This window comes from Hemitrygon akajei, chromosome 24 (genome assembly GCF_048418815.1).
Source record: "Hemitrygon akajei chromosome 24, sHemAka1.3, whole genome shotgun sequence".
In the NCBI taxonomy this organism is placed as follows: Eukaryota; Metazoa; Chordata; class Chondrichthyes; order Myliobatiformes; family Dasyatidae; genus Hemitrygon; species Hemitrygon akajei.
Genome location: NC_133147.1, coordinates 31,364,882 through 31,388,460, shown reverse-complemented (window position 1 = coordinate 31,388,460; position 23,579 = coordinate 31,364,882). Strand labels below are relative to the sequence as shown.

Sequence of the window (23,579 nt, the reverse complement as noted above, 5' to 3'; positions counted from 1 at the left end):
GTAAGGGGGGGGGGGGGGTATCTCTCGGAGGATCTCCTGGTAGGCTTTCCCTTGGGTCTGGCCAAGATGGCATTTGACGGTCCAGGCAACGGTCTCACAAGGTCTTCTGCCCGAGCCGACTGCCTGTTCCTCTTCCCGGGTCACATGCGGGTGTCTTTGGAGAGAGAGTTTTGCGACCATTATAATACAGTGGGGAGATTTCCAGAAATGATGGGCACCCCGATTGAATTGAGTGCGTTATTGATAATTATCATAACTGGTTTTAATATGAATTCACTAACTATTGTACTTGGATATAAGATTTTTGTTCTTTTGTTATACAAAATGGAGCGCCGCGCTGCGGGATGGTGAACGAGGAGGGAGCGCCGCGCCTGCGGGATGTGAACGAGGGAGGGAGCGCCGCGCTGCGGGATGGTGAACGAGCAGGGAGCGCCGCGCTGCGGGATGGTGAACGAGGAGGGAGCGCCGTGCTGCGGATGGTGATGAGGAGGGAGCGCCGTGCTGCGGGATGGTGGATGAGGAGGGGAGCGCCGCGCTGCGGGGATGGTGAACGAGAAGGGAGCCGCGCTGCGGGATGGTGAACGAGCAGGGAGCGCCGCGCTGCGGAATGGTGAACGAGGAGGGAGCGCTATGCTGAGGGATGGTGAACGAGGAGGGAGCGCTGTGCTGAGGGATGGTGAACGAGGAGGGAGCGCTGTGCTGAGGGATGGTGAACGAGGAGGGAGCGCTATGCTGAGGGATGGTGAACGAGGAGGGAGCGCTGTGCTGAGGGATGGTGAACGAGGAGGGAGCGCTGTGCTGAGGGATGGTGAATGAGGAGGGAGCGCTACTGCTGAGGGATTGTGAACGAGGAGGGAGCGCTATGCTGAGGGATGGTGAACGAGGAGGGAGCGCTGTGCTGAGGGATGGGTGAACGAGGAGGGAGGCGCTATGCTGAGGGATGGTGGATGAGGAGGGAGCGCCGCGCTGCGGGATGGTGAACGAGGAGGGAGCGCCGAGCTGCGGGATGGTGAACGAGGAGGGAGCGCCGCGCTGCGGGATGGTGGATGAGGAGGGAGCGCTGTGCTGAGGGATGGTGAACGAGGAGGGAGCGCTATGCTGAGGGATGGTGAACGAGGAGGGAGCGCTATGCTGAGGGATGGTGAACGAGGAGGGAGCGCTGTGCTGAGGGATGTGTGAACGAGGAGGGAGCGCTATGCTGAGGGATGGTGGATGAGGGAGGGAGCGCCGCGCTGCGGGATGGTGAACGAGGAGGGAGCGCCCGAGCTCGCGGGAGATGCGTGGAGACCGAGGGAGGGAGCGCCGCGCTGCGGGATGGTGGCTGAGGAGGGAGCGCCGCGCTGCGGGATGGTGAACGAGGAGGGAGCGCTGTGCTGAGGGATGGTGAACGAGGAGGGAGCGCTATGCTGAGGGATGGTGAACGAGGAGGGAGCGCTATGCTGAGGGATGGTGGATGAGGAGGGAGCGCCGCGCTGCGGGTATGGTGAACGAGGAGGGAGCGCCGAGCTGTGGGATGGTGAACGAGGAGGGAGCGCTATGGCTGAGGGATGGTGAACGAGGAGGGAGCGCTGTGCTGAGGGATGGTTGAACGAGGAGGGAGCGCTTGTGCTGAGGGATGGTGAATGAGGAGGGAGCGCTATGCTGAGGGATTGTGAACGAGGAGGGGAGCGCTATGCTGAGGGATGGTGAACGAGGAGGGAGCGCTGTGCTGAGGGGATGGTGAACGAGGAGGGGAGCGCTGGTGCTGAGGGATGGTGAACGAGGAGGGAGCGCTATGCTGAGGGATGGTGAACGAGGAGGGAGCGCTATGCTGAGGGATGGTGGATGAGGAGGGAGCGCCGCGCTGCGGGATGGTGAACGAGGAGGGAGCGCCGAGCTGCGGGATGGTGGATGAGGAGGGAGCGCTATGCTGAGGGATGGTGAACGAGGAGGGAGCGCTGTGCTGAGGGATGGTGAACGAGGGAGGGAGCGCTGGTGCTGAGGGATGGTGAATGAGGAGGGGAGCGCTCTGCTGAGGGATTGTGAACGAGGAGGGAGCGCTATGCTGAGGGATGGTGAACGAGGAGGGAGCGCTGTGCTGAGGGATGGTGAACGAGGAGGGAGCGCTGTGCTGAGGGATGGTGAACGAGGAGGGAGCGCTATGCTGAGGGATGGTGAACGAGGAGGGAGCGCTATGCTGAGGGATGGTGGCTGAGGAGGGAGCGCCGCGCTGCGGGATGGTGAACGAGGAGGGAGCGCCGAGCTGCGGGATGGTGAACGAGGAGGGAGCGCCGCGCTGCGGGATGGTGGATGAGGAGGGGAGCGCCGCGCTGCGGGATGGTGAACGAGGAGGGAGCGCTGTGCTGAGGGATGGTTGAACGAGGAGGGAGCGCTATGCTGAGGGATGGTGAACGAGGAGGGAGCGCTATGCTGAGGGATGGTGGATGAGGAGGGAGCGCCGCGCTGCGGGATGGTGAACGAGGAGGGAGCGCCGAGCTGCGGGATGGTGAACGAGGAGGGAGTCGCCGCGCTGCGGGATGGTGGATGAGGAGGGAGCGCCGCGCTGCGGGATGGTGAACGAGGAGGGAGCGCCGAGCTGCGGGATGGTGGATGAGGAGGGAGCGCCACGCTGCGGGGATGGTGAACGAGGAGGGAGCGCCGAGCTGCGGGATGGTGAACGAGGAGGGAGCGCCGCGCTGCGGGATAGTGAACGAGGAGGCGGCGCCGAGCTGCGGGATGGTGGTTTGAGGAGGGAGCGCCGCGCTGCGGGATGGTGAACGAGGAGGGAGCGCTATGCTGCGGGATGGTGAACGAGGAAGGGAGCGCTGTGCTGAGGGATGGTGAACGAGGAGGGAGCGCCGAGCTGCGGGATGGTGGATGAGGAGGGAGCGCCGCGCTGCGGGGATGGTGGGTGAGGAGGGAGCGCTATGCTGCGGGATGGTGAACGAGGAGGGAGCGCTGTGCTGAGGGATGGTGAACGAGGAGGGAGCGCCGAGCTGCGGGATGGTGGATGAGGAGGGAGCGCCGCGCTGCGGGATGGTGGTTGAGGAGGGAGCGCTGTGCTGTGGGAGGAGCGGGTGAGAGAGCACAGAGTCCAGTCACTGCAATGAGGGAATCTAATTGGTCAGAATGGTCGGTGATATCAAGTATGACGTCAGCAAGGGGGCGAATTGTCACCGGCTCCCACTGCCACCCAGCAACAGTTGTCCCGGCGACAGTTACTGCCCAGGGAGGTGGACAGTGGCCGGAGATTGGTGGTCAGTGTGTATAGGCAGGCTTGCAGCCCGTCAGAAGGCGCTGGCCGTCGGCATAAGCACCATGAGACGGACCCTAGTGATCAGGCCCGGCGAGGCAGCTGCCATCACAGCCAGTGTCTCCTACCGCTACGTCAAGTGTGCCCTCCGACTCATGTCCCAGCACGCCTACTTCATCACCGGAGTGGCCATCGCAGGTGAGGGCTGCGCACAGCAAGAGCAACAGCACTGGCCCGTCCCGCCACCCCCCATGAAGAAAATAATGGACCACAGATTCTTCGGACCCGGTCACTCCCAACACCCTCTCTCCCTCCCCCCCCCCAGTGTCACCCAAGGTCTTTAGCCAATAGAATCCATGAGCCCTTGAATTACCCCCCTCCGCGGCGCCTCCTCCCCAACTCCCCTCGCCGCAACGCGGCGGCGCCCCCTCCAGTGTGTGGAATTGGTACAAGATTGTATGGTCCCCCACCTAGGGCTTCATGACGGAGGCCTCTGAGATGACTGTGTGGCCGACGCTGACAGCAGGGTTACCTGCGGGAAGGCCGGGGGTGAGGCATCTATCCGTTGTCTCTGGTTACGGGAACCACCGTTTATGGGGTCTCAGGAGCGGGGCGGTCGGACCTTCTCTTACTGGAGCCGGTCATTGCCAATTCCTTTGATGCGTAATGGTCGAGTAACCTCTCTAGCGGAGACCCGGGCTTACAACAGCCCCCCAAAAGGCGGTGTCACTCAGCACCGGCCTGGCAGGAATCGATGGGGGAGGGGAGAGGCGGAAGAGGTCTGGAACAGGCAGAGACTGTATACACTGCGTTATTCCCAAGGAACAGGCTTCGTGATCTTACGTTACTGGATCGCGGGAGGCGTCTGCCGATGCACCAGGCGGATGGAGGGGAAAACCGTGATCATCACCGGTGCCAACAGCCGGGCATTGGAAAGGAGACGGCCAGAGAACTAGCGAGGAGAGGGTAGGTACTGTATACGCGGAGCCTCCTCCACACTTGCTCCCGGACGTGGAAATGAACTGGGAGATAGGCACGGGTTCCAAAGACACAGACACTTCCTTCATCTCCACCACCCCCCGACAAGCGCGGGCACCAACTCAATCCTGACCTCAAACCCCCCTACCCACGCAGATCTGTTCCCTACATGCCCCCCTTCCCCTCCTCGAACCTTCAGTCATACAGCGCCAATGCCCCATAGCCCGACTCTCTCCCTCTCTCTTCTCTGCTCATCTCGCTGGTCTTCCCTCCTGCCTCCTGCTCACTCCCTCCCCCTTTCTTTTCCCACTGTTCCCCCTCTCTGTTTCCCTTCCCCTCCTTCTATAACCCTACCCCTCTTCCACCTTCCTCTGGCCCCTCACATTTCTCCCCTCCCCCAATCACCTCCCTTCCCTCTCCCCCACCCCTCATCCCTGCGGACCTGCTGCCCTGCCACAGGAGCACGTGTAATCATGGCCTGCCGGGACACCGCAGCGCAGCGAGGAGGTCGCGAAGGAGCTGCGGGCCAGCACGGGGAACGAGCAGGTCCTGGTGTCCCGGCTGGACCTGGCCTCCATCCAGTCCGTGCACAGCTTCGCCCGGAGATAGCCGAGACCGAGAGCAAGATCGACGTGCTCATCAACAACGCAGGTCGGTGCGGCGGCAGAAGGGGAGAGGCGGAGAGGGATGGGGTTGGGAGTGGGAAGGGAGAAGGGGGTGGGGAGAGAAAGGGTAGAGAGGCAGAGGGAGGAAGGGGAATTGGGAGCAGGGAGTGGAGAGGAGAAAAAGGGGAAGGGGAGGGGAAGCAGAGGAGGATAGGGAAAGGGGAGAGCGAGACGACGGAAGGGTGGTGGGGAGGGGAGAGGGAGGGTACTAAATAGGTGAAAAGGGCACCTTGGGGTAAAGCCACGACAGTTTCTCCTCCAAACAAGTCTGGGGAATCTCTTCTATACTTTCTCCAGCACAACTTCACCAACACTGGCCAGACTCTACAGCGGTTATAGTGTCGCGCCTCGGTAGTCCAGCCCTCACCGGCCAGACCTGTCAACCCGTACCTCGGGGTCCTCCGCAGTCCTCCCATCCCGCGAGTACACTCTTCACGGCTCGACCACCCCCCGTCTGCATGCTCCACAGTACTCTCTGCGCTTCCACCCTGCATCCACCTCTCTTCCGCTGCAGCCTCGACCTTCCTCAATGTCCACAGCACAGCCGGCATCCGCGTCGCACCTCCGTGTCCAGCTCATTCACACGTCTAGTCGCAGCGGGTGTTTCCGCACCGATCCCAGGCTGGGGACACCAGTCAGTACAGCGACTTGAACGGTGTACTAACCCCGATCACTCGCTCAGTATGAACGGCAGTTCAGCTGAAAGCTCGGCAGTTGAGAGGAATGGGTCGGTTTTGAGTATGGGATCAGGTCATGGTGAGTAATTCAGTATCGAACTGAAGAGCCAACATTAATGCTTTGAACACCACCTCTCTCTCTCGTCATCCCACTCCTCTCTTCCACTTCCCTATCTCCGTCTCCATCTTTTCTTTCACTCCCGCCTGCTCACCTCTTGTCACCCCCTCCCCTCACCATTTCACCGTCCACCCACTCTCTCACCTCCCCAACACTCCTCCCGTCACACACCTAACCATCACCTCTTTCTCTCACTCCCCTCAACACTCCCTCTCTCTCTCTCTTTCCTCCCTTCAACACTCCCTCGGTCTTTCACACTGCTGTCCACTCCCTTTCTCTCTCCTCCCCTCACCACCCCCCTCTTTCACACCCCCTTTCTCACTCCGCCCCTCGCCACCCCCCTCTTTCACACTTGCCCCTCTCTCGCCACATTGCACCCAACCCCTCTCTATCTGCACCCCCTCCATCTCATTTCCCCCTGCCCAGGGGCTCCCATTGGTCCGAGACAGGTGACAAAGGATGGCTTTGAAATGCAGATCGGTGTCAACCATCTCGGCCACTTCCTGCTGACCATCCTGCTTTTAGAACAGCTGAAACGCGGCGCGCCAAGCCGCATCATCAACGTGGCCAGCCGGGCACACTACCTCGGTGAGAGGCTGGGGTAAGGTGGCAGGTGGAAAGGTGATTGGGGGGGGGGGGTAAGACAACGGGGAGCTAGTGCCGTGCTGTGGGTGGGGCGGTGAGGAGGGAGGTGGGAGAGCAGCTCCGTGGGTGGGGCAGTATTAGGAGCGCCGCAGCCCTTCCCTCTGTCCCTCCATTCCTGTCACACCCCCTCATCTCCCCTCTCTCCTCCATTCCTCTCGCAGGCAAGATTCACTTCAACGACATCAACATGAATGAGCATTATGATTCCCTGCTGTCGCACTGCCAGAGCAAGTTGGCGAACATCCTCTTCACCCGTGAACTCGCTGGGCACCTGCAAGGTTAACCTGGGGGAGGGGGCAGGTACAGGGGAACGGGGCCAGAGCAGATAGCGGGGAAAGATGCTGTTAAACCTACACACGAACGGTTGAGCGCATAGTGGGTGCAGCGTTCCGAGCTGCGTATATTCCGACAATACAAGAGTATTGAATTGGAATCTCACGTGGATAGGGTGGTGAAGAAAGCTTTTGGTATGTTGGCCTTAATAAATCAGAGCATTGAACATTGCGTATAGGAGTTGGGATGTAATGTTAAAATTATACAAGGCATTGGTAAGGCTGAATTTGGAGTATTGTGTACAGTTCTGGTCACCGAATCATAGGAAAGATGTCAACAAAATAGAGAGAATACAGAGAAGATTTACTAGAATATAACCTGGGTTTCAGCACCTACGTTACAGAGAAAGGTTGAACAAGTTAGGTCTTTATTCTTTGGAGCGTAGAAGGTTGAGGGGGGACTTGATAGAGGTATTTAAAATTATGAGGGGGATAGATAGAGTTGACGTGGATTGGCAGTTCCATTGAGAGTATGGGAGATTCAAACAAGAGGACATGAATTGAGAGCTGGGGACAAAAGTTTAAGGGTAACAGGAGGGGGAATTTCTTTACTCAGAGAGTGGTGGCTGTGTGGAATGAGCTTCCAGTAGAAGTGGTAGAGGCAGGTTCGGTATTGTCATTTAAAGTAAAATTGGACAGGTATATGGACAGGAAAGGAATGGAGGGTTATGGGTTGAGTGCGGGTCGGTGGGACTAGGTGAGAGTAAGCGTTCAGCACGGACTAGAAGGGCCGAGATGGCCTGTTTCCGTGCTGTAATTGTTATATAGTATTGGAGGAAAGGTGGATGAGCTCAGAGCATGGGACATTGTAGCCCTCAGTGAGATTCGGTGGCAGGAGGGCAGGACTGGCAGCCCAGTATTCCCAGCTTCCGTTGTGATAGAGCTGGAGGGGTGGCAATACTAGACAGGGAAGATGTCACAGCCTCGCCCCATCAGGACAGACAGGAGAGCTCGTCTCGTGAGGCTTTATGGGTGGAGCTGAGTAATTAGAACGTTGTAACCACGTTAATGGGATTATCCTACAGAATCAGGTTTATTATCACGGGCATGTGTCATGAAATTTGTTAACTTACCCAGCCAACCTACTACCCAACATTCTGCCAGATTTAGAGGAACAACATTGTAGAAAGAATGCACAAAATATAAGGTGATTTAACTTTCCTCATATCCACTGGGGCTGGAGTTTGTCAAAAGTGTTCAAGTTTTCTTAATCGGTACACTGAAGTCACAACTAGAGAGAGTGTGATACAAGATGTCCGACTAGGGAATGAGGCAGGTGAAAACACAAAACTGTGTTGGGGAACACTCTGTATCCCATGATCGTCATGCCATTGGTTGCAAGGTGATTACGGAGAAGGATAGGGATAGGTCTGGTCATCGGGTTGAGATTCTAAATTGGAGAGAGGCTAATTTCGATGGTATCAGAAAGGATCTGGCAAGTGTGGACTGGTGCAGGGCGTTTTCTGGCAAAGGTCTACTCTTTAAACAGGAGGCCTTCACAAGTGAAATTTTGAGAGCACAGCTTGCATGTCCCTGTCAGAATAAAAGGCAAGGACGGCAGGTTTAGGGAACACAGAGAAAAAGTGCTGGAGGAACTCAGCAAGCCAGGCAGAATCTATGGAAAAGGGAGCCTTGGTTTGAGAGATGATGAGGCCCTGGTTACTGAAAAGGAGGTGCAGGGCAACTATAGGCAGGGCAGGAACGAATAAGGTAGTTGAGGAATATAAGAAATGCAAGAGGACATAATGAAGGAACAAGTTTGCTTTAGCGGTCAAGGTGAAGGAGATTCCCAAGGGCTCCTACAGATATATAAAGAGCAAAAGGATTGCAAGGGGTAAAATTGGCCCTCTGGAAGATCAGCTGTACTCCATACTTGGGGCTGAAAGAGATGGTTGAGCATCTGTGTTTATGCAGGAGTCTACAGAAGTGAGGTAAAGCAGCAGCAAGATCATGGACCCTACACGGATTAGAGGAGGAGGTCTTTTCTGTCTTGAGGCAAATGAGGGTGGATAAATCCCCAGGGCCTGGCAAGGTGTTCCTTCGGCCCCTGAGAGAGGTTAGAGATTGCAGGGGTATTTAAAATGTCCTTAGTCACACGTGAGGTGCTGGATGATAGTTAATATTATTCCGTCGTTTTGGAAAGGCTCTTAAGTATAAGCCAGGAAATTATTGGCCGGTATTGTCAGGGACTGGATATATGAATATTTGGATAGACATGGACTGGTTGGAGATAGTCAACATGACGTTGTGTGGGGAAGGTCGTGTCTATCCAGCCTTACAGTTTTTTTGAGGATGTTACCAGCAGAGTTAATGAAGACAAGACAGTGGATGTTATCTCCCTGGCCTTTAGCAAGGCCTTTGACAAACTCCCAGGTGGTATGTTGGTCAAGAAGGTTCAGTCGCTTGGCATTCAAAATGAGGTAGTGAATTTGATTGGACACTGGCTCTGTCTCTGGGGAGAAGCCAGAGAGTGGTAATAGAGGTTGCCTCTCTAACTGGAGGCCTGTGACAGGTCGAGTGCTGGGTCCATTATTGTTTGTCACCTGTATCAATGATCTGGATGATAATGTGGTTAACTGGATAAGCAAATTTGAGGATGACAGCAGGATTAGGGGTGTAGGGGACGAAAGGAGGACTAACAAAGCTTACGTTAGAACGTGGACCAGCTGGAAAATGGCAGACAATGGTAAGTGTTCCTTTTGGGAAGACAAACTAGGGTGCATCTGCAATGTAGAGTACAGCACTGAGGAGTGTCGTAGAACAGAGGGATCTGGGTACACAGATCCATATCCTTGAAAGTGGCATCACAGGTAGATAAAGTCACAGAGAAAGGTTTTGGCACGCAACGGTCCGAAGGGCCTGTTTGTGCTGTAGGGTTCTACGTTCCCATGAGCCCTTGGATTGAGACATATAAGATTATTAAGGGATTGGACACGCTGGAGGCAGGAAGCATGTTCCCGCTGATGGGTGAGTCCAGAACTAGAGGCCACAGTTTAAGAATAAGGGGTAGGCCATTTAGAACTGAGATGCGGAAAAACTTTTTCACCCAGAGAGTGGTGGATATGTGGAATGCTCTGCCCCAGAAGGCAGTGGAGGCCGAGTCTCTGGATGCATTCAAGAGAGAGTTAGATAGAGCTCTTATAGATAGTGTGGTCAAGGGATATGGGGAGAGGGCAGGAACGGGGTACTGATTGTGTATGATCAGCCATGATCAGTGAATGGTGGTGCTGGCTAGAAGGGCCGAATGGCATACTCCTGCACCTATTGTCTATTGTCTATCAACGCACTGTACGCCCGCCAGTGTGTGAAAGGGCAAAATAAAGGGAGTTTCATTCTGTGACTGACCCCAGGAGTGTGTGATGGGACGGTGTGGAGGGAGATTCACTCTGTGTCTGACCCCAGGAGTGGGTGATGCGACGGTGTGGAGGGAGTTTCACTCTGTGTCTGACCCCGGGAGTGTGTGATGGGACGGTGTAGAGGGAGATTCACTCTGTGTCTGACCCTGGGGTGGTGTGATTAGACGGTGTGCATGGAACTTCACTCTGAAAACCCTAGGAAGATGATATCGGACAGTGTAGAGGGAGCTCCTGTTACACAATCGCATCTCACGATCCTGGAGTCAAACACAGAGTGAGGTTCCATTTACAGCGTCCCATCACACGCTCCTGGGATCAGATACAGAGCAAGTTTCCTTCTATTGTGTGAACAGAACTTCAATCTGAAAACCCTAGGAATGTGACACCGAATGGTGCAGAGGGAGACTCACTGTGTCTGACCCCGGGAGTGTTTAATGGAATAATGTGAAGGGAGCTTCACTCTGTCTGAATCAGGGAGTGTGTGCTGGCATAGTGTAGAGTGAGCTTCCCTCTTTGTCTGACCCCGGGAGTGTGTGATGGGACGGTGTGGAGAGAGCTTCACTCTGTGTCTGACCCTGGCAGTGTGTGATGGGACGGTGTGGAGGGAGATTCACTCTGTGTCTGACCCCGGGAGTGTGTGATGGGACGGTGTGGAGAGAGCTTCACTCTGTGTCTGACCCCGGGAGTGTGCGATGGGACGGTGTGGAGGAACCTTCACTCTGTGTCTGACCCTGGGACTGTGTGATGGGACGGTGGGGAGGGAGATTCACTCTGTGTCTGACCCTGGGAGTGTGTGATGGGACGGTGTGGAGGAATCTTCACTCTGTTACTGACCCTGGGAGTGTGTGATGGGACGGTGTGGAGGGAGCTTCACTCTGTGACTGACCCTGGGACTGTGTGATGGGACGGTGTGGAGGAATCTTCACTCTGTTACTGACCCTGGGAGTGTGTGATGGGACGGTGTGGAGGGAGCTTCACTCTGTGTCTGACCCCGGGAGTGTGTGATGGGACGGTGGGGAGGGAGCTCACTCTGTGACTGACCCTGGGACTGTGTGATTAGATCTTTACTGTGAAAACCCTTGGCATGTGTGATGGGACAGTGTGAAGTCACAGGGGTTCCCAACCCGGTGTCCACAGACCCATCGGATAATGGAAGGGGTCTTTGGTGTAAATAACTCTCCTGGTGTAGAGTTTGTTTTCAGTCTGGCCTCTCCATGAGTGTGTGGTACGAGGGAGGTGATGCGTTTGATTGGTGTTCTCAGGGGCCGGAGTTACTGTGAACGCGGTGCACCCTGGTCTGGTCTGGACTGATACGCTCAGGCTCATGATGCGGCATCAACCCCTCTTCATCCGTCTGATGTTGGCTCCCTTCTACTTCTGCCTAAAGACGCCCGAGCAAGGGGCTCAGACCAGCATCCACTGTGCCGTGGCACCTGACCTGGAAGGGGTCTCCGGTCAGTACTTCAGGTGAGCTCTCGGGACAGGAGCAGATCCCTCCACAGCCTCGCTCTTCTGTTCCTGCCTCACAGTCACCATCACTTTCCGAGAGTCACAGAAATGGGCCCTACGACTCAACTCATCCATATCCAGTACGTTGCCCTTCTACACATCTCACCTGTGGCTGGAAGGTCCCCCTGTCTGTGCATGTACCTGGCAAATGTCTAAACATCTCTTAAATGCAGCGATTGCACCCCAACTCCACTGCTCTTCTATTCTAAGGCCGTGTCCTCTGGTCCAAGACTCTCGCAATAGGAAACGTCATCTCCACATCCACTATAGCTTTAAATCAGTCCCACCCCCCATTCTTCTGGATTCAGTCAATGCAGACCCAGAGCATCAAAAAATCTTCACGTGACAAGCCATTCAGCCTTGGGATCCTAAACCTCCACTGAGCCCTGTCTAACTTTCTATGAAGCTTCACTAACCCCCCATTACCAAGGGGAAAAGGCTCCACTATCTAAACTATCAATGCCTCTTATAACTTTGCATACCTCTAACAGGACACCATTTCTCCAATCTCTCCCCATAACATAGAAACATCGAAAGCCTACAGCACAATACAGGCCCTTTGGTGAACAATGCTGTGCTGAATATGTACTAACATAGCCCTCCATTTTTCTAAGCTCCATGTACCTATCCAGGAGTCTCTTAAAAGACCCTATTGTATCCGCCTCCACCACCATCGCTGGCAGCCCATTCCACAGACTCACCACTCTCTGAGTAAAAAAAACTTACCCCTGACATCTCCTCCGTAGCTACTTCTAAGCACCTTAAAACTGTACCCTCTCATGTTAACCATTTCAGCTTTGGGGAAAAAGCCTCTGACTATCCACACGATCAATGCCTCTCATCACCTTGTACACCTCTATCAGGTCACCTCTCATCCTTTGTCGCTCCAAGGAGAAAAGGCCGAGTTCACTCAACCTACTCTCATAAGGCATGCTCCCCAATCCAGGCAACATCCTTGCAAATCTCCTTTGAACCCACATCCTTCCTGTAGTGAGGCGACCAGAACTGAGTACAGTACTCCAAGTGGGGTCTGACCAGGGTCTACATAGCTGTGACATTACCTCTCAGCTCTTAAACTCAATTCCACAGTTGATGAAGGCCAATGCACCGTATGCCTTCTTAACCACAGAGTCAACCTACACAGCAGCTTCAAGATCCCTCTGATCCTCCACACTGCCAAGAGTCTTACCATTAATACTATATTCTGCCATCTTATTTAACCTACCAAAATGAACCACCTCACACTTATCAGGGTTGAACTCCATATGCCACTTCTCAGCCCAGTTTTGCATCCTATCAATGTCCCACTGTAACCTCTGACAGACTCCACACTATCCAGAACACCCCCTATCTTTGGGTCATCAGCAAATTTACTAATCCATCCCTCCATTTCCTCATCCAGGTCATTTATAAAATTGACAAAGAGAAGGGGTCCTAGAACAGATCCCCGAGGCACACCACTGGTCACCAACCTCCATGCAGAATATGACCCGTCTACAACCACTCTTTGCCTTCAGAGGGCAAGCCAGCTCTGGATCCACAAAACAAGGTCCCCTGGGATCCCTTGTCTCCTTCCTTCTCAATAAGCCTTGCATGGGGTACCTTGTCAAATGCCTTGCTGAAATCCATATACACTACATCTACTGCTCTTCCTTCATCAATGTGTTTAGTCACATCCTCAAAAAATTCAATCAGGCTCGTAAGGCACAATGTCTTTGACAAAGCCATGCTGACTATTCCCAATCATATTATGCCTCTCCAAAATCCTGCCTCTCAGGATCTTTTCCATCAACTTACTAACCACTGAAGTAAGACTCACTGGTCTATAATTTCCTGGGTTATCTCTACTCCCTTTCTTGAATAAGGAAACAACATCTGCTACCCACCAATCCTCCAGAACCTCTCCCGTTCCCATTGATGATGCAAAGATCATCGCCAGAGGCTCAGCAATCTCCCCCTATGCCTCTCACAGTAGCCTGGGGTACATCTCATCTGCTCCCGGTGAGCTATCCAACTTGATGCTTTCCAAAAGCTCCAGAACATCCTTTTTCTTAATGTCTTTTGTTCAGGCTTTTCAATCCACTGTAAATCATTCCTAAAATTGCCAAGATCCTTTTCCTGATCCTTTTCCTTGGAAAAGCATCTTTTCCAAGATGCTTTTACTGAAGCAAGGTATTCATTAAGTACCTCCACCATCTCCTCCGGTTCCATACACACTTTTCCACTGTCACACTTGATTGGTCCTATTCTCTCACGTCTTATCCTCTTGCTTTTCACATTCTTGTAGAATGCCTTCCAGTTTTCCTTAATCCTGTCTGCCAAGGCCTTCTCATGGCCCCTTCTGCCTCTCCTAATTTCATTCTTTAGCTCCTTCCTGCTAGTCTTGTAATCTTCTAGATCTCTATCAGTACCTAACTTTTTGAACCTTTCGCAAGCTTTTCTTAACCTCTCGAGTAGATTTACAACAGCCTTTGTACACCATGGTTCCTGTACCCTACCATCCTTACTCATTGGAACGTACCTATGCAGAACGCCACGCAAATATCCCCTGAACATTTGCCACGTTTCCTTGAGAACATCTGTTCCCAATTTATGCTTCCAAGTTCCTGCCCAATAGCTTCCTTCTTCCCCTTACTCCAATTAAACACTTTCCTAACTTGTCTATTTCTATCCCTTTCCAATGCTACGGTAAAGGAGATAGAATTGTGATCACTATCTCCAAATTGCTCTCCCACTGAGAGACCTGACACCTGACCAGGTTCATTTCCCAATACAAGATCAAGTACTGCCTGTCCTCTTGTAAGCTTATCTACATATTGTGTCAGGAAACCTTCCTGAACACACCTAACAAAGTCCACCCCATCTAAACCCCTTGCTCTAGGGAGATGCCAATCAATATTTGGGAAATTAAAATCTCCCACCGTGACAAACCTGTTGTTATTGCATCGTTCCAGAATCTGTCTACCTACCTGCTCCTCGATGTCCCTGTAACTATCCACAACTGTTACTGCAACTCATCCACAGCTCACATCCCAGCCTCCCTCCCCATAACTCGCCCACAATTCACATCCAAACTTCTCCACCCTCCCCTCATAATTCAAGTCCACAACTCGGGGTTCCACCCTCACTATCCACGAACTTCCAGGTCCTCCGCTAACATAATCAAACCTCCTACGTTCACATTCAAGTTATGAATATACGTAGATCATAACCACGGTCACAGACACCGAATCACAAGTCCGTCTTTCAAGATCGTTTAATGACACTTCTCGTACAGAAGTCTATAAAAAAAAACTACAAAATAATTGTTACTCTAGATCTAAAAAACACAGAAAACACAAGGAGAATACCGATGAATGGCTGATTACCTGGCACACTCTGTGACTCCTCAGCCAAGCCTGCACACTGTCCGGGTCAGGCGAGAGGCATGGACTGAGGGGATGGAAACAGAATCATCAGTGCATGTCCCAACTCATAGGGAAGGTCACTCCGAAGGTGGTTGGGCCCAGGACACTGTCCTGGAGGGACAATAACCTGCAACACCCACAGACTTATCAATTTGTGCCCGGTGTGACTGCTCCTGGGCTAGGCACAGCCCAAGGGGCAATCACTCACGGCCCACCACTGGAACCCTGCTCTTTGCTCCCTGAGACTGGGAGTGGCTTTTCCTGGTCTAACCCCAGGTGAAGATCTGTGGGGAGGCCATTGGATGGGATTCTCCTTGTATTGAAGTGTCTGTGCCATCTCTTCCACCCCTTTGCATGCCACAAAATAAAAGACACTTAGTCTGACCAAACGGAGGCTGATCTCCACTTCTTTCTGATCTTGTTCCCCTCCCCCCTCCTCCCTCTCTTCCCTCCGTTCCTCACTTCTTCCTTCCCATCTCCTTCCCTCCAACCTCCCATTATTACCCTTCCTCTCTCTCACCCTCTGTCCCTCACCCCTCCCTCCCCCACCAACCTCCTCTTCCCGATGCCTGGCCCACAGTGACTGCGTGCAGAGAGAAGTTTCCTACTACGCCCAGGACGACTGCTCGGCCAAGACCCTGTGGGACACGAGCTTAGAAATGGTGGCCCTGGAGGTCTCGCCGAGCACCATCAACGGCAGTCTGTACTGGTCGATGGCACACCGGATCCGAGGGAACAACACCAAGAAGAGCCGCCTGTGTGTTTATTGAGCTAGCGTACCTGTTATTACAGAAGAATAAATAACAACTTATGTCCATTCTGTCACGGCAGCTCTCCTCTGCTCTAACCCCCATCCCCTCCCACTCTCAGCTTCCAAACCCCTGCAGGTGTCGAGGTGCAGCCCCGGTGGGGAGGAGACAGCCCTGCCCCAGCAGGCTGATTTAAAGGGTGTAAGGAGCTGCGAGGGGGCAAACGTTCCACACAGGGGTATCTGGGATAAGGCAGGCGTGTCGAAACTGCAGCCACGGATGTAAGAGGCACTTAAGCTGACAGAGGTGCAGAGTGACGCAGTCCTCATGCGGGAAAAATCACATCAGTGTGACTCAGGAGAAAGCTCAGCACGGTGAAGATGGGCCGAAGGGCCTGTTAATGAGCTTCATTTTTAGTTTCTTAGATCTGCTCATCACATGCACACAGATTTAATGTGACCACCCGGCTTAAGCTCAGTGACCTGCTGTGTGGAGGCCGGTAGGAGATTTGACCGATTCGGCTGGGAAAACTGACCTTCACCAGAGCGCCGGTCAACAGCCAAGCCCCCACGCTCAGTCCCACCGGGCAGGCTCACCGCTGTCCGTAAATGCGGGCAGAAACGACTGACCGTTCTCCACCTCAGCACTGGCTGTAAGCGCAGAAATGATGGATGGTCTTCCTCCTGAGCACTAACTGCTCTCACTGGTCTCAATGGACCCGCCATCGCCTGGCTGCTCTCACTGGCCTTGAGCGCAGAAACAAGACCATTCTCCTGAGCTCTGGCGACTTTCGCTGGCCGCAAACGCAGAAACCACAGACCGTGCTCCTCGTGAGGACCGGCACCTCTCACTGGTGCTGCCGCTTGTGCTTCAGGATCTGGGTGGGGGTGAGAAGCAGGTCCTGTTGGCAGTGGTCACAGTGGAAAGGCTGCAGGAGAGCCTGACTCACGCTGGGCCCCGATCCCAGGCTGCCGTCTGAGGCTGGGGAGAAAACAGAGGCAGCTGAGGGTGGGGGCAGTCAGCACAGAGTGAAGTGAGGGTTAAGAGAGAGGGAAGGTGAAGGGGCGGGGGACCGAAGAGTGAGACTGTGGGGAACAGATAGGACCGAAGAGAGGGGGAGTGGGGGGACCGAAGACGGAGAGTATTGAGGAGGGAAGAGGGAGACGTGGAGAGCAAGGCGATGGTGATAGCGCCGAAGGGGAGGGAAATGAGGACTGTAGGAGGGTAAATGGTTGTATCAGGCAAGCGGAGGGAACCTGTCCAAGGACGGTTGTTAGTTAGAGGTGTCGGCGGCCGGTCCCACTCCTCACCTGCCTGCTCAGCCTCCTTGACCTTCTCTTTACACTCAGCCTCGTGCTGCCATCGCTCAAAGGGGGTGAAGGGCAGTCGGAGGTCACAGCTCGGGCAGGACCAGAAGGTCCGCAAACAGCCACTGTAGAGGTCCTCACCCTGCCGAGAGTCACACAGCGAGTCAGGGAGCGAGACAGCAGGGATACCAGGCCTTCGCTCCAACCAATTCACACCCACCCAACCACTCTCAGTCGCAGCGTTTCACATACCAAGTCCAAAAGGCCGGGATCCCCGTACAGTGCCTCAACATTCCCAACGCCCAGGACCTCCCACACCCCAGGGTGACATTCCCAACACCCGGGACTCCCCCACACCCTGGGGTGACATTCCCAATGCCTAGGACGCCCCCCCACACCCTGGGGTGACATTCCCAACACCCGGGACTCCCCCACACCCCGGGGTGACATTCCCAACACCCGGGACTCCCCCACACCCCAGGGTGACATTCCCAACACCCGGGACTCCCCCACACCCCGGGGTGACATTCCCAATGCCCGGGACCCCCTCCACACCCTGGGGTGACATTCCCAACGCCCGGGACCTCCCCCAACACCCCCGGGTGACATTCCCAATGCCCGGGACCCCCCACACCCTGGGGTGACATTCCCAACGCCCGGGACCTCCCCCAACACCCCCGGGTGACATTCCCAATGCCCGGGACCCCCCACACCCCAGGGTGACATTCCCAACACCCGGGACCCCCCCACACCCTGGGGTGACATTCCCAACGCCCGGGACCCCCCCACACCCCGGGGTGACATTCCAACACCCGGGACCCCCCACACCCTGGGGTGACATTCCCAATGCCCGGGACCCCCCCACACCCCCGGGTGACATTCCCAACGCCCAGAACCCCCCACACCCTGGGGTGACATTCCCAATGCCCGGGACCCCCCCCACACCCCCGGGTGACATTCCCAACGCCCGGGACCCCCCCACACCCTGGGGTGACATTCCCAATGCCCGGGACCCCCCCACACCCTGGGGTGACATTCCCAATGCCCGGGACCCCCTCCACACCCCGGGGTGACATTCCCAACGCCCAGGACCCCCCCCCCAACACCCCGGGGTGACATTCCCAACGCCTGGGACCCCCCCCCCCACACCCCAGGGTGACATTCCCAACGCCCGGGACCCCCCCACACCCCAGGGTGACATTCCCAACGCCCGGGACCCCCCCCCCACACCCCGGGGTGACATTCCCAACGCCCGGGACCCCCCCACACCGAGGGGTGACATTCCCAACGCCCAGAACCCCTCCCACACCCAGGGGTGACATACCCAATACCTGGGACCCCCCTCCCCCATCCATGTCTTGACTTTCCCAAAAAGCACTTCTCAACCTATCCGCCCCCTCACCTCCTGCCTCACTCTCACCATACTCCCACCCACTCAACTCTTCTCATGCGATTCCCACTCAACGTGCACCCCTCACACCTACCCGCCCACACTCTACACTACCAACACTAGTCCCACCCAGACCCCTCTCGCCTCCCTCTGATGCCTCCAACTCTTACCCGCAGAACCCTCACTCACCCCTCATGTCTCCCTGCCCCAATGGCCCCACTGTCTTCCCCCCTCACCCGCTCCCTGCTCAACGCAGACTTACCGCCAAACAATTGTAGGTCAGATAGTCGTTCACTGCCAGACCTCCCTTCAGTGGGTGGGGGTGGCACTCCTTTCCAGCCCTCAGCACCTCCAACAAGGGCATGTCTGTCACCAGCTGCGGCCCGACATACAGGCTCTTCCTCTCCAGCCCGGTCAGCTGACGAATGGAGTATGGAATCTATGCGAGAAGGGCAGGAAGGCCGGCGAAGGGTCAATCAGCAGGCCAGAGTCCCCAACAGCAGTCACCCCCACGCAGGGCGATTGGTCCGTCACTGTATAACCCCGGGGTACGGTACCGGTGGGGACGGGTCTGTCAGTGTGTGACACCGGGGTATGGTACCGGTGGGGACGGGTCTGTCAGTACGTGACACCGGGGTACAGTCCCGGTGGGGATGGGTCTGTCAGTGTATAACACCGGGGTACGGTACCGGTGGGGACGGGTCTGTCAGTGTATAACACCGGGGTACGGTACCGGTGGGGACGGGTCTGTCACTGTGTGACACCGGGGTACGGTACCCGTGGGGACGGGTCTGTCAGTGTGTGACACCGGGGTACGGTACCGGTGGGGCGGGTCCGTCAGTGTGTGACACCGGGGTACGGTACCGGCGGGGTCGGGTCTGTCAGTGTATAACACCGGGGTACGGTACCGATGGGGACGGGTCCGTCACTGTGTGACACCGGGGTACGGTACCGGTGGGGACGGGTCCGTCACTGTGTGACACCGGGGTACGGTACCGGTGGGGACGGGTCCGTCACTGTGTGACACCGGGGTACGGTACCGGTGGGGACGGGTCCGTCACTGTGTGACACCGGGGTACGGTACCGGTGGGGACGGGTCCGTCAGTGTGTGACACCGGGGTACGGTACCGGTGGGGACGGGTCCGTCAGTGTGTGACACCGGGGTACGGTACCGGTGGGGACGGGTCCGACAGTGTGTGACACCGGGGTACGGTACCGGTGGGGACGGGTCCGTCGCTGTGTGACACCGGGGTACGGTACCGGTGGGGACGGGTCCGTCGCTGTGTAACACCGGGGTACGGTACCGGTGGGGACGGGTCCGTCGCTGTGTGACACCGGGGTACGGTACCGGCGGGGACGGGTCCGTCACTGTGTGACACCGGGGTACGGGTCCGTCAGTGGAGAAAGAAGGCAGTGACACTGCCTGTTGACAGAGGAAAGTCAGTGCTTATTCGTTCTGCCACCAGAGCAGGGTTGCTGTCAGTTACTGATGAAATGGATGGTCACATTAAATCTCAGAGCCACTTTCCTCTTCACCTCTTCCTCTTCTCTATTAACCTCAAACTCACTCCCTCCTCACCTCAGCCTCCAGGAAGTCCAGGAGTTTCCGACGCAATGATTCCCTCGCGCGCCGAAGATCATGCTGCTTCTCCTCGTCCTCCTGGCCGCCATGCCTTTCCGTCAGTTTAATCTGGTCGGTGAGGACCTGGTCCCACCTGTCCCGCAGGCTCGTGACGTTGGACAGGAGCTGAACACCCACACCCGGGTCAGCCAGCGCCAGTTCCAGCCATCCATCCACAACCAATCGGCCGCAGTCTGCGCTTGTGTCCAGGGAGCGAGCCAACAGCAGGAGATACTGCAGACACGAGAAAACGCCCAAAGCAACCGCGTGAAATTCTACTGCTGAACGTATTTACTCAGTGAGACGGTCTGTTTATATCGTAAAATAAAACACCACCCTCTCTCACTCAGTCAAGGGAAAATCTGCAGATGCTGGAAATCCACACAAAACGCTGGAGGAAATCAGGTCAGGCAACATCTATGGAAAAAAAAGTACCGTCGACATTTCGGGCTGAGACCCTTCAGCAGGACTGGAGTAAAAAAGATGAGTCGAGTTAAAAGGTGGTGTGAGGGGAAGAAGAAACAGGTGACAGGTGAAACCAGGAGGGGGAGGGTTGGAGTAAGGAGCTGGGAAGTTGACAGGTGAAAGAGATTTAGGGCTGAAGAAGGGAGAGTCTAATAGGAGAGGACAGAAGGCCACAGAAGAAAGAAAAGGTGGGGGAGGAGCACCAGAGGGAGGTGATGGGCAGGCAAGGAGTGAAGGTGAGAGAGGGAAAAGGGAATGGGGAATGGTGAAGGGGAGGGGTCTATCAACCAGATGCTCAAGAAATCAATGTTCATGCCATCAGCTTGGAGGCTACCCAGACGGAATATAAGGCAGGACATAAAAGAAACTCTTTTTTAATTAGAATCAGCGAGATTCCTTTATTACTCTAATCTCTCTAAATAATTAGATCTAGTGTTATTCTCTATTTAAAAGCTTACAGACTAAACTTTCCTTTTTACTCATCACAACTTGGACGTACAAATTTATTTTCTTTTCATTCAAAGAATCAGAATTTGATTTTCTGCAAGGAGTAATCACTTTTGCAGACATTGAGTTCTTGCAGAAAATCAAATTCTGATTCTTCGAATGAAAAGAAACTTCTACATCCAACCGCATTAAATCCTCTGCGTTAGTACACATTTCGTTCCCACGCTGGTCCGTTGAATATTGGGAACCTCACCATCATTGAAACGAAATAGTTTGTCATCCACTTGTACAAAAAAAACTTGACCTTGGTATGATTTTACAGAACTAATTCCCGACTACATGGAAGGGATCTTGGACACTTGTCTCTGCTGATATTGTCTGCTTAGAGCTGCTGCATCCTATAGCCGTAGTTTCAATAAATCTTTTATCGCTATTGTCTCTCCTCCAGGGGTTTTTCCCTGAGCTTTTCAAGTTAGTTGGGTGAAGACACTCACTACTAATTCCACTCTTAACAGTTCATGTTCTTAGCTTCTAATCGTTCCTGCGTTTCTCTCTTGTTCGCGCCTGCGTCAGCCTCTCGCATAGCTTTTTTCCCAAATGCTCGTTTTTTTGGAAAACATAATCGGTGAACCTCGTTTCCATCCCTCCGCGGGTGGAGCTTTCTAACATTACACCTTCGGGTTTAATTAACCTGGTTAATTAACAATAGCTGAACGCAGAGCTTGGAAAAGGTCTAAAGGACTTCCTAACTCAGGATATGTTAGAGTTCTAGGATTTTGCTTGTGTCTAGACCTTCTGCGTTCAGGCTCTTCTTTGTGAGAATTTTCATTTATCGTGTCTTTTCTAGTCAACACTTCATCATGTGTCTCTTTTTCTCATCGAATCTCAAACTCATTTGGGACTGACGAAATTTCCAGATTTCTGCAATCAGGCGGGATACATGGACTTGTACATTTCTGGACCACTGGTCTTAAATGCCACACATCTAGCCCTCAGCAGACTACGAATCTCCTGGTTCATCCACAGTTTTTGACTTGGGTATGTCTGGTATGTTCTCGAAGGCACACATTCATCCTCACATGTCTCAATGAAGAGACATTTAGACTCAAAGATGAATCCCTAAATCTTGCCCAGTCCACCAACTGAAGGCAGTCCTGTAAGCACCCCTCCCCTTTGTCGGTCCTCGGTCGTTAGTCTCTGGTTATGTGCTGGGAGTAGAAGCCTTAGACTTTCCAAAGTGCGAGTGTGAGATGGCACAGCATGCATTCCTGAAGGTGGCGTAACAGTGGTCACGAGTGTTGGCTCCTCTGGTTCCACAGGGGATAGGCTGATGGTAGTTGTTCAGAGACCTCTTCAAACTGACCTGCTTCAAAACTCCAGCAATGACAGAACTCAGTCCCCAGACTAATACCATACACCTTCTTAACCACCCCATCAATTTGTGCGGCAGCTTCTGAGGGACTTATGGAAGTGGGCCCCAAGATCCCTCTGCTCCCTGACACTGGTATAGTTACCATTCTATAGATTTGCTGAGTATGCCCACAGTATAATGAATCTCAGGGTTGTATATGGTGATGTATAGGTACTTTGATAGCAAAATTTCCTTTGAACTTTGAACCAATTTAAGATCCCAAGTTTTGCCTAATACCATCTGATCCTGTCCTTGTCCATGGCTATGCAAAAAGACAGGGAGTTCTGGTCATCATCTCCACTGAGAGATCTGTCACCAGACTTAGTACCAGACGCAGTAAGACTTTCCTCTGATTGGTCTGTCCACATCAGAAATCCTTCCTGGACACAGCTAACAAATTGTGCCCCACCTAAACTTCTTGTGCCAAGGAAGTACCAATTAATGAAGACCCCCATGACAACATCCCTGTTATTTTGCACCTTTCCAAAATCTACCTCCTAATCCGTTCCTCAGTGTCTCTGTTACTGTAGAATACTCCCAATAGAGTGACTGCTCGCTTCCTGTTTCCGACTCCCAGCCACACTGACTCAGTGGACAACCTTCCCCGATGTCCTCCCTTTCTGCAGCTGTGATTCGATCCCTGATTAGCAATGCCATTCCCTCATCTCCCTGCCCATTCCAAAATGTCTAATCCCCAGAATATCCAGCAGCCATTCCTGCCCTTGTGACAGACAAGACTGTAATGACCACAACATCGTAGTTCCATGTACTGTACTGATCCAGAAATTTGAAACCCAGCATCAATTCCTCAGCCTCACATTCATCTGCCTAATCATCCTATTCTTACCCTCACTAGCACGCGGCAGGGGCAGCAGCCCAGAGATTACCACCCTGCTTTCTACCCAACTCTCTATTCTTTTCCCAGCGATGCCTTTGGAACAATGTGTGTACCATGACTTCTGACTGTTCAGCCCACCCTTACTGCTGTGGACCGACCCAGGCGCCTGGTAGGTAACACACCATCTGGGAGTAGTCTTCTCCTACTATGAAATCTGCTAGCACCACTGCAAACCTCTTCTCCGCCCTTCCCTTCTGAGCCGCAGAGACATACTCAGGGCCTTGCGGCAGTGCAAGGAGAGAGAAAGATATGCTTCATACCACCAAGCACCTTTCCTTTCCCCCTACTTTCTGCCGGGATCGCTCCCCACACAATTCCTTTGTCCGTTCATCCCTCCTGGCACTTACCCTTGCAAGCAGAACAAGTGCTACA

At 54.2% G+C, this 23,579-nt stretch overlaps 2 protein-coding genes across 2 annotated transcripts in view; one reads left to right on the top strand and one right to left on the bottom strand.

The window, feature by feature from the left end:
- The window catches only part of LOC140715999 (retinol dehydrogenase 11-like), a 51,557-nt gene extending 39,999 nt beyond the window's left edge, over window positions 1-11,558 (top strand). The window contains exon 5 of the mRNA XM_073028631.1: window positions 11,266-11,558. Within this exon, the coding sequence (XP_072884732.1) occupies window positions 11,266-11,474 (209 nt within the window). The 3' untranslated portion in view covers window positions 11,475-11,558. The remainder of the gene's footprint in view (window positions 1-11,265) is intronic.
- Window positions 11,559-14,750: 3,192 nt separating this feature from the next.
- Window positions 14,751-23,579, bottom strand: part of dhx34 (DEAH (Asp-Glu-Ala-His) box polypeptide 34) — a 54,899-nt gene continuing 46,070 nt past the window's right edge. Inside the window, 4 exon segments of the mRNA XM_073028630.1 lie at window positions 14,751-16,649; window positions 16,979-17,117; window positions 18,628-18,804; window positions 19,945-20,220. Coding sequence (XP_072884731.1) covers window positions 16,516-16,649; window positions 16,979-17,117; window positions 18,628-18,804; window positions 19,945-20,220 — 726 coding nt within the window. The 3' untranslated portion in view covers window positions 14,751-16,515.